The sequence below is a fragment of the Setaria italica genome, chromosome VI, assembly GCF_000263155.2.
Source record: "Setaria italica strain Yugu1 chromosome VI, Setaria_italica_v2.0, whole genome shotgun sequence".
Taxonomy (NCBI): Eukaryota; Viridiplantae; Streptophyta; class Magnoliopsida; order Poales; family Poaceae; genus Setaria; species Setaria italica.
The window spans coordinates 34,396,823-34,407,319 of record NC_028455.1 but is presented as its reverse complement, the minus strand read 5'-3'; the positions used below and the strand labels follow the sequence as shown (position 1 = coordinate 34,407,319).

Sequence of the window (10,497 nt, the reverse complement as noted above, 5' to 3'; positions counted from 1 at the left end):
CCGGTGGAGGAAGAAAATACCTGTTAGTATGACAGGTGGGTCCCACGAACGGTGTTAACAGGAGAAGAAAACGGTGCTTGTCCCGTCTATAGCGATCTCTCCAACCAAACAAAAAATAGGATCATCCCATCCCATTCAACCAAACAAGAAATGGGATCATCCCATCCCGAAAAACTGGAACGGGACCGTCCCGTTCTACATTGTCTCCCAACCAAACGCACCGTGAGAGCGCCCAAGGCAAGTATCGCCGCCGCCGTCTCCGCTCCCCGAAAACCAAATCAGCCGTCGAGGTGGAAGTTTCCAGAAGTGCCCACGCACGCTCCCCAAATACCTTCCTCTAGCTGACTCCCTTCCCTCTCCGCCCTCACGAGTCGCAGCCCAGTCTCCCTCTCGTCTCTCCGCCCAAGTCCTCTCCCCGGCGAGACGAGTCGTGTCCCCCCCCGCCCTGCCGCCGCCGCCCCATCGCCCCCATCCGGACTCGGATCGACCCCTCGGTGAGTTTCCCTACCTTGCTCGCACCGGCTGCTGTAGGAGACTAGAGCTCGTGCTTGTTCTAGGGTGCCGCGCTACTTCGCTGCGTCCGTGGGCTGCCGAATCCAAATCTAGCGTCCTCTTGGGTTAGGTTTTGTGTTTTCTGCAGCGGGGGTGCCCTGATAATCTTCTCTATCCCGCTCACCCGTGGCGCGATCGGGTCACTCTGCTTCTGCATCGGCGCTCCAGATACATCTAGGTGGGGTTTGGAGCGGGGGTCACTCGCAGCAGGGAGGGGTTTGGAGCGTGGGAGGAACCAGAAACCTAGCGAAAAGTTTGCCCTTTCTCCAAGGGACGCCTAGCATTTGAGCTGTTTGTGGGTTTTCTAGCTCCTGATCCGTGTACCCATCGTTCCTGCTGTGCAGGATGGCTGATGATAATCCCCATGGGGCCAGCAGTTCGACGGCGAAGCCAGCTGATGATCCGGAGTCTACCATTGAGATCAACATCAAGACCCTGGATTCGCAAGTCCACAAGCTTCGCGTGAACAAGAATGTGAGCATTCTCCTGCATTGTTGACATTTTGGTGTGCGTCTATCGTCTGTCTGTTTGAACTGTTGTGGAGTGATGAGCCACGCCTCTTGTGTTGATTTGTTCATGTAGTTAGCGTTAGGAGTGCAAATTATTCTTTTTTCTTAATTAAAGGAGTGCAGATATTTCGGGAAGAACTAATCTGCACAATTTTAGGTGCCTGTTTTGGTCCTAAAAGAGAAGATAGTTGATGCAACTGGGGTTCCTCTCGATCAGCAGCGGTTGATTTTTAGGGGAAGAGTCTTGAAGGATGATCACCTCCTATCAGAATACCGTATCCTTTCTGTTTGTGCATCTTGCGTCAATGCTATTAAGTGTACACTTAACCATCTGCTTTTCCGTCCGCCTTATCATTTTGATGACTTGTACTTTGTAAACCATATTGACTGTCTGTTTCCTTATTACCTTCTTCTTCCACTAATATCGTTTATTAATGACATAATTTATTTTTCTGAACTGTAAGGTTGGGGTGATTTGCTGACTTGCAGAATCAGAATATTTGCTTGTAAGTTGGTTAATAGGTTATTTAATGCCATATCAAGTGCATTCTCAGCTGAAATACATGCAACCCTACGCAGAGTTGAAAATACATGCAACCCTATGCAGAATGCTTGATACTATGCAGAGACTGTGGTAGATTATTGGCTTTAATCAATTGGTGGTTGGATTTGTCATTTCGTAAAGGAACTTTCCCTAATATAAATTTCTGCTGAAAGTTTTGATTTGTTTAAACTTTTTTTTTTCATTTTCCTACTTGTTTGCTTTTCAAATGCTTTGTTGGATCATTTACCTTCCTATGTGTTTATTTCTCTCCATCCAAATTCTGTCACCTGTATCCTTGACAGCAACAAGATTTGGAAGATGGATTTACATTGCATCTGGTCGCTCGGCGTGCAGCTGAGGGCCAGAGTTCTTCTGGGGCTTCTGAAGGAAATACACACACCAATGGTAAGTCAGACCTGCAGTTGCTATGTCAGCTGCATCATCAATCCTGAACCACCAAGTATTTGGATATGCTTCCATGATATAAGCTTACCTTATTCTGCATAGCAGCATAGCTATCATCAGAAATTATAAATAGACTATACTCATTCGCTGTAAGGGCTGCAAAATTTTGCTAGTTATGTTAAGTAGTGTTAAATATTGAGTGCTTAGGTTGGTGCTGAATCTAATTGATCCCCGTCAGTGCTTAACTACAATAAGATGCTGGACATGGGCCTGATATAAGATTTTACACTTCTTTTTCTTCTTGTGCAGTAAATGTTGCTGGAAATGGAGGATTGTTGGATGATATTTCCAGGGTATGCTTCTCTCATTTTTGTGTTTGTCCATGAAATTACCTGATTTGATTGTCTCTTGGCTAGAACTGTACCTTTCTAATTCCTTTTTATTAATTCTATTTTAACAAACTATATAGAGGCTTTGCATTCTGATGGGATGATAGATGACATGACTAGGGTTTATGCTTTGCCCTAGCATTTTGCATATTGCCAAAGTATACCAATTACTCAACTTGTCAAATGGTACGATGCCATCTAATTCTTCTACTATTTGCAGAGTGTTCGAGATCTTCTTGGTTCCTTAGGCGTTGCAATGTCTGGTGGTGTCACCAACGCAGCATTTTCGGTAACAAGGCAGTTCTTCTCTAGATCTAATGGGGGTACCTGACACATCTCATAATTTAATTATTTTATGGCTACTTTATCAGGTTCCTTTGACGACTGCACCAGAAGGGGCAAATAATGTCCCTGGAAGAACTCAGCCAGTAAACCCAGCACAACCAGGGTTCTCAGTTATGAATCATCAAATTCATGTAACACAACTTCAACCAGGAGGAATACCTCGCAACATGGTAGATATTTTGTGCTTCCTTGCACTTCCTCCTGTATTTCAGTTTGTATAGCATTGCGTGGACTTCAACCAATGGTATTGGCAACAGGTTATTCCAGATTCTCTGACAACTCTTTCGGAGTACATGGAACGCGTGGACCGAGTATTACAGAATAATGGTGCCACATATTTTTCTTACAGTTGTTCATTGCTTGTCATCAAATATTTGATATTCACTTTGTTTGCTCTAAATGAAGGTACTCCACCATCCAGGGATTCAGAAGGCCAACAACAACCAATGGCAGATGATGCCAATGTCAACCCAAGATTTCCAAGTCCTGAGGTTTTGGCTTCAGTTATTGAGAGAGCCCAACAACTTCTTAGTGGCAGTGCAGCTTCTTCTCTTTCTGTATGTCATCTCTCATCTGTGGCTATGTTCTGCACCTTTAACCTTGCAATGTTAATCAATCAACAAATGATTTACCTCTGACTCTTTGATGTTAATATATTGTTCATCTAGAATGTTTGCCTCCCTGGTTATGACATTTAATATAATTTTCAAATCTTTGTGGGTTGTTGTCATCTTTTTGTGCAATTCTGTAAAAATCTAGATAAACTGAAGGACTAGTCTTGACCACCCTTAAACAGGGCATAAACTATCTCCTGGCTTCAAGGTTAAATTATCAAGCCCAAAGCAACTTTTTCGACATAAACTCAGTTCACTATTCGTTGTCTAATGTCTGCATGATTTTCTGAGTAGGCCTAAACCTTTTTTTGTCCATGTTGGCTTTGTTCCTTTTTCAATGCAAAGGTGCTGTTGAGTTGCATATTTTAGTCTTTAGCACATTTTAAAATACTATCTATGTATCTGAAAGATACCTGATGGACTTCAGGACTCATAGATGCAAACTTTTCTTTGGATATCTTTAAGTTGATTTTTGAGTTAGTCTTGAATGATAGATGGAAACTAGTCCATGACAATATTAATATACCTAATATTCTGATTCAGCACATTGCACAACGTATTCGGCAAGATGGTGGCACTGGGGATGCATCTATTCGTCGCGAGATCCAAACTGAATCAGTTCAGCTGGGAATTGCAATGCAACATTTGGGTGCCATGTTTTTTGAGCTTGGTCGGACAATGATGATGCTTCGCACAGGGCAATCTCCTGTATGCACAATGTGTTTATTCCTTCATGTTATGTAACTTATTTTGTGTATGTTGTCACCATTTTGAAATTTTGTTAATTTTGCAGTCTCAAGCTTTTGTAAATTCTGGCCCTGCAGTTTATATAAACTCCACAGGACCAAATCCAATCATGGTTCAGGTGATAATTATTATGCCTTTACATGCTAATTTTGATGATCATATGGCATTCTAATCACAGCAACACTTTTTCTCTCTTTGTGCAGCCATCATTTCAAAATACTCCTCCTTTTGGAGTTTCGAACATACCAGTTTCTGGTGCTTTTGGTATTGTTGATACTTCTCGATCATCTGGTTTTGGAGATCCTTTTCGAAATATTAATGTCCAAAGTAGCGGTAAGGTCACATTTCATCTATTATTTCGCTTCACTCCTTTTAGGGTCTTGAGCTGAGGAAGCTGCCACAAACTTTGTCCTCTGAACTAATTATTTCCGTATTGGATTGTAAGATAAGCGTAAGTTGTGTTTATAAAAAATGGATTTGCCTCTTTACAGCATTAAAGAACTGTTTTTATGTATTTATCAATTATGTTATGCAGTTATTCTTAATTTGTTTGAGATGATAGGTATTTAACATGTCATAATTGATATCGTAATATTATGAATTGGATATACCTTGTAACTTTATGACCAATGTGCTGGCATGAATTGCACAGCAGTGTATAATACTATGTATATTTGAAGTTCACATTAGTGTTGGGTGTGGTATCTTTCAGATTTGACGAGCGTCATTAATGTCATTTCTATATCAATACTCTGTCCATGAATTTCTTCTGGAATATCCTGGTGTTCATTTTCGCACATGGCAATTTATATATCGTTGCTTCGGAATCTTGACTCTTCCACGATTCTGTGTCTAGTTGGCTTCCTCTAATTATTTCTTCTTTCTCATCCCCTAAATTAGTTGCATCTGCAACAAGTGGTTCATCTGCTGGTACGACCACCACTTCTGGAGGGGCTATCAATGGGAACCGCCAAGATGCAGCAAGAACTCAAGGAGGTAACCCACCAGGTCACCCAGCTGCAACACGTGGATTGCCAACCAGAACAGTAGTTGCAGCTATTCCAGCGCGGTCCTCAGCTGAGGCTCCAAACCATGTCCTAAATGTTGTCCTTCCTGTTCAAGTGAGAGGTCAAGTTGCCGTGCCTAATCAGTCAACCTCCTCTCAAGGTTCTCAGACAGCAGTGGGAGCCCAACCAAATGCAACATCTGCTGTTTCACAAGCTTCTGTAGGCGGTGTTGCTGGTGCTCACCCTTTAGTGGCACAGATAAATGCATTGGTAGCCAATGCATTGGCTGCCAATGCACCTGGTCAGGTTTCTTCATCTGTACAAAGTGCAGCAGACCAGGGATTTCACCTGACTACAGACAGCAGAGCTGGTGTGCTGAGTTCTTCAACACCAACTACTACACCACAGCAGAATGATCCTTCAGGTTAGAATCATGGACAAACTCCATTGAGAAAGTGCAATCTCATGTGACTGAACCATGTCTTGACATCTTACTGATATTCACAATTTGTGTTGCTAGGTACTTGTGGTTCCACTTTGTCATCTCAAGACATGAATGCTGTAAATGTTCCAAGTCTTGACAGTATACAACAGCATCCACAATCGGAAGATACCAGTGCAGATACAGCCAACTTATCAGGAGACCCTGCATCCACCTGTACTCATGATGCTCCTTCGAGCACATCAGCAGAAAAATCTGCGCTGAAGAACAAATCCTCGGATGGACTGGGTTCACAAGCCCTTGAGCCTTCTGCAAGTGGCAGCTCTGAACCAGTAGGTCTTGGTGGAGGTCTGATTCCAAAGGTATTAATTGAGTCTATTAAGTGCTTTAGCCTGTTGGGATTCTATTATTCAGTTTTGATTTTGATGTTGATTATATCCACAAGTCACATGTTTGGAGTTGTGTTTTGCCTTTGTTTAATTGCTTCTTTCAACTACACTTGCAGAGACGGAGCAGAGCGGCAAAGCCATCTGGGAGCACAACTGATCCTGGTAGGGATTCATCTTCAGTCAGCCAAAACCAAGATGCTGTTTCGGTGGCCCAGCAGTTTCTGCAAAGTTTTGCTTCACAAAATACTAACCCAAGCCAACGCAATGCCCCCACCTCTGGCCCTCCATCCTCGAGACCACAGCCTACTGGAGTTCCTCCAAGAAGACAGGGTGGTGAAGGACAACCTGATATTGGCAGCATGATATCTGGTATGCTCAACAACCCAGTTTTTGGGAATCTGTTGTCAAATGTCGCAACGCAAGCAGGGGGTTCAAGTGCTGACTTGAGGAGCGTGATGGAAGGATTGCAGAGCCCTGCTGTTGTAGATACTATAAGCAATATTGTGCAGAATGTGGATGAGCGAGACCTTGGGGCCATGTTTGGTTCAGGCAGGGGGCAAGGTGGCATGGATTTGTCTAGAATGTTGCAGCAAATGATGCCTGTTGTATCCCAAGTTCTCGGTGGAGCAGGGGCCCAACCTGTTGGTGCTAATAATGGGCAATCTAGATCACAGACTCGGTCAAGTGACACTGCAGGAGGAAATATGTTAAGCAGCAGCAACTCTCAGGTAAGCCATTCTGTTGAGTGCTGCGTAAAGAATAGCTTTTATTTGCATTACTTTTTTTTTTTTTACTGCAGCTAGTGTGGAATGCTTTATCTTGTGTCTGAAACATCTAACTTTTGTATTCCATGGTCAGATTGATCTCCATCAAGCTCGTCAAAGCATTGAGCAACATGAATCTCCAGAGAATATCTTCAGTGCTGTCCTTGAGACTGCTGCTCAGGCTTATGGTGAAGATGACAGCATTCGGAGCATGCTCGAAGAGCTTGCCAGTGATCCAGAGCTCACCAATGTATGCGTTCTGCTCTGTTCCAATTGCATTATCACACCGTTTTCTTTCTGATGTTAGCCCGGATAATGACCTGACCCCCTAACTTGCTGCTTTTCTTAGGACTACCTGAGACTTCTGCTCGAGCAATTTCAGCAGAGGTTGCAGTCAGAATCGCAGTCCGGGAGCCAATCTTGAAGCATTGACCGGCAAGGTCCTGTAGCCATTCACCGTGAGATTTATCACTAACATGGAAAACCAGAACTAAACTGTTGTTTGGGCGTTTTCATTATGAGGCGTCCGGTGGGTGTACATGTGGCATTGTAATTTTCCCCTGAGATATCGGTGCAGCATATTGCATACTGCGGTTAAAATTGTTTTTACCAATTTTGCTAGTGGTACATACAGCGAGTTTTAAAGGTAGAATTCTCTGGATCTTGTGGATAATTTGGCAATGCCATATCTATGCAATGGTCGCCGAACTATATATTTTCTAGGCAAATTTGTTTTTGCAGTTTTGTCCAGTTCTATGCCTCGGTAGATTTAGGGCTTTTTGAAATTTTTTGAAAAGTTGCTGCTGGTTTTTTTAATGAAAAACCAACATTAGCTTTTAGAATATGTGTTTAGCTTTCTGGCTCAAAAAGCTACGAATAATTTAGAAAACTGAGTTTTTCAGGTTTATATAAATTCAGCTTTTCGAGTTTCTGATTTTTTAAAAGCTATTGTTTGCGCTTCTGGCTGGCTTTTCACTGATAAGTTATCAGAGTTTCTGGTTTTTTAAAAGCTATTGTTTGTACTTCTGGCTGGCTTTTCACTGAGAGCTCAAACAGACCTTATAATCATTGGTTTGCAAAGAAAGTAGCGACAAACTGCAGTCCGTGTCGAAGTCGGACATGACGTCACAACCATTGAACACGGCGGCGCTGGCGCCCCGTCTGAGACGGCCTCTACAAAACCAGCTCACCCAGTTCGCCCTGCCTGCACTCGGCACAACCCGTCTGGAGCGCCGTGCCGGGCCTCGAGCGCCGGTGGAGGCCCGCCGGCTTCCGGCGCGAGGCCCGCGCCGGCGAGCCTCCTCTTGGAGGAACTGAAAGGAGGTTATCACGTTGAATTACTTCCTTTGAGACGCAGCATGAGTTATTCATTCTAGTTCGAGGAGGAAAATAACCCTGCAATCCTGCAAAGTAGTTAATGAAACAAGCAGCAAGCTCTCCATCAGAATTTACTGATTGACCATCTGAGCTTACGACCGGCTTATGGCCTGTACTTGCACGAAATAAGATAAGATTATGTGCATGTCTGCATGCTCGTGAGAACCATTTCCAAAATACGTATACACGCGGTATACACGAGTCGATAAAAGCGGCGCCTCATCTCTCTTAGCCCACCGATAATATAGAAAGTTAACAAAATAGCAAGATATTACCATGTCACGTTGCATATTATATCTAATGGTATCATAAAAGGTAGATCTATATAGAAGATATTTTACCTATTTTTCTATTTTTAAAATAAAAAATTATATAAATATAAATTCATTCTATTACCTCCTAGGAGGTAATAACCAACCAGATCTATATAAATAGGCAGTCTACGGTCACCTCATGGGTACCTTAGCAAGTCCCATGATCATAGTGACATACTAAACTTTAGCAGTGTCACATGGAATGTTCGGATGCTAATTAGGAGGACTAAACATGAGATAATTATAAAACTAATTCCAGAACCCTGTGCTAATTCGCGAGACGAATCTATTAAGCCTAATTAATCCATCATTAGCAAATGGTTACTGTAGCATCACATTGTCAAATCATGGACTAATTAGGCTTAATAGATTCATCTTGCAAATTAGACTTCATCTGTGCAATTACTTTTATAATTAGCCTATGTTTAATATTTCTAATTAGCATCCAAACATCCAATATGACAGGTGCTAAATTTTAGCAGGTGGTATCCAAACGGAGCCTTAGATAAAGCATATTCCAAGGTATGGTTTTGGCTGCTAGGGGGAAGAGGCTGAAGATTAGCGATGTTATTTTGTATATCTTTGAGCTAATTATTGAGAGAAGGTTTATTCTTTTCTGACTATGTGATCAGATTATAGCCTAATTGTTTAGCCCTTTTATGAAACGGCAGATACACATAATTATTCCAAGCACTTTTATTCACCTTATGGAAATTACTTCCAAATAACCATCAATTCTCTTGAACTTGAACCTTCTCTTCTTTCTCACATTGTTAGAAAAAAAGAAATAGCAAAGATAGGAGCATCATCACCATAAATTTGATAAATATTTGTAGTTTGAGCTAGCACATCTTGTTAGTATTTAGACTTAGCAACCTACCGAGGGGGTGCCCAAGGTAGTGTTTTGATTAGTGGGCCTCGTCGAGATCAAGAGCTCAAAGGTAAACGCAGATACACGATTTAGACAGGTTCAGACCGCTAGATTGCGTAATACCCTACGTCTTGTGTGTTGGTTGGATTGAATTGCTTTGGAGGGGATCCATGCCTCACCTTATATTGCCGGGGGTAGGATTACAGGTTGGTTGGTTACAAGAATACTGGTCGGATACGACTAGAGGAGTTCTACTCTTATTACAACGAGTACTTTCCTAATCCTCGACTAATTCCTGTCTTTCCACATAGACTACGCCATCCTGCGCCATGGTCTCCAGGTCAGATGCGTTTCGGTGTCCCGCTCCATATCTAGGACTGTCCAAACCTTCTGGTGGGCCCATAGATGTATGTACAACACTCGGTATTTCTTTGAATCATTTATTGGTTTCTTTGAATTTCAAGTTTGAATGAGGTTAGGGTTTCACGATGTGATCTAAGATTCGTCCATGGATTCATGAAATTGGTTGGTGGAATGGTTTACTAGTGTTGAGGAGATTAAATGTTCAAAATTTAGTTGGTCAATTCGGTCTAAAACTCAAGATTCATAGGCTTGATTTTGGGAAGCTACTGTTGGTGTTCGCGGCCGCACAGTAAGCGACGGACGGTCCGTCCCTCTTTGGCGGACGGTCCATTGGTAACCGATGCCTGTAGCTTTGACAATAGCACTTGGAGGTTCACTTATCTATTTGATTCAATTATTGCTTATACATGTGACATGTTTATGACAGAGATGCACTTCGTCGGGTTGTCAAGACTTTCGCTCGTAAGCCCAAAGTGGAAAGTAATTCAAAGAGAGCAAGAAAGAATGATGATGATCCTAATGGTGCTGATTATAATCCGAATCCAAGTGAGTTAGAGGCTGAATCTCCAGTGGCAGGTGATGATAGTGATAAGGAGATGGAAGAAAGTGGTGAAGATGATGAAGAGATTGATATTGTTCATTACATTACTAGAGATTGAACTGTATCTTGTCACCCTAGGTTGCAAACCCTGACCTAGTTCTAGGAAGAGTAAAAATAGAATTTCTCTTATGTTACTAATTAAATTTGTTTAGTGTTGTGATTTTAGTTGAAATCATCTATTCACCCCTCTCTAGTATCCTAGATCCTACAGGCTCAAACCCCCTCCCCCAACACACACTATATTTGTTTTGGATCCACTAGCAT

The 10,497-nt window shown here is 42.3% G+C and overlaps 1 protein-coding gene across 1 annotated transcript; it reads left to right on the top strand.

Annotated features, from left to right (window-relative positions):
• The first annotated feature begins 282 nt into the window (after positions 1–282).
• Positions 283–7,435, top strand: LOC101754924 (large proline-rich protein BAG6). The gene is made up of 17 exons (XM_004974012.4): positions 283–494; positions 897–1,026; positions 1,219–1,336; positions 1,915–2,010; positions 2,320–2,363; positions 2,620–2,688; positions 2,771–2,914; positions 3,002–3,071; positions 3,150–3,301; positions 3,902–4,066; positions 4,152–4,223; positions 4,309–4,438; positions 5,006–5,536; positions 5,633–5,916; positions 6,060–6,671; positions 6,802–6,957; positions 7,057–7,435. Exons 2-17 carry the CDS (start codon positions 898–900, stop codon positions 7,129–7,131), a joined length of 2,847 nt encoding a protein of 948 aa, XP_004974069.1. The 5' UTR covers positions 283–494; position 897; the 3' UTR covers positions 7,132–7,435.
• The last annotated feature ends 3,062 nt before the right edge of the window (positions 7,436–10,497 follow it).

Excerpts from the sequence above, each read along its gene's own strand:
- LOC101754924 (XM_004974012.4), top strand. The coding sequence starts at position 898 with ATGGCTGATGATAATCCCCATGGGGCCAGCAGTTCGACGGCGAAGCCA. Across the intron at positions 2,689-2,770 it reads TCACCAACGCAGCATTTTCG|GTTCCTTTGACGACTGCACC; the intron begins GTAACAAGGCAG and ends CTACTTTATCAG. Across the intron at positions 5,917-6,059 it reads GTGGAGGTCTGATTCCAAAG|AGACGGAGCAGAGCGGCAAA; the intron begins GTATTAATTGAG and ends CTACACTTGCAG.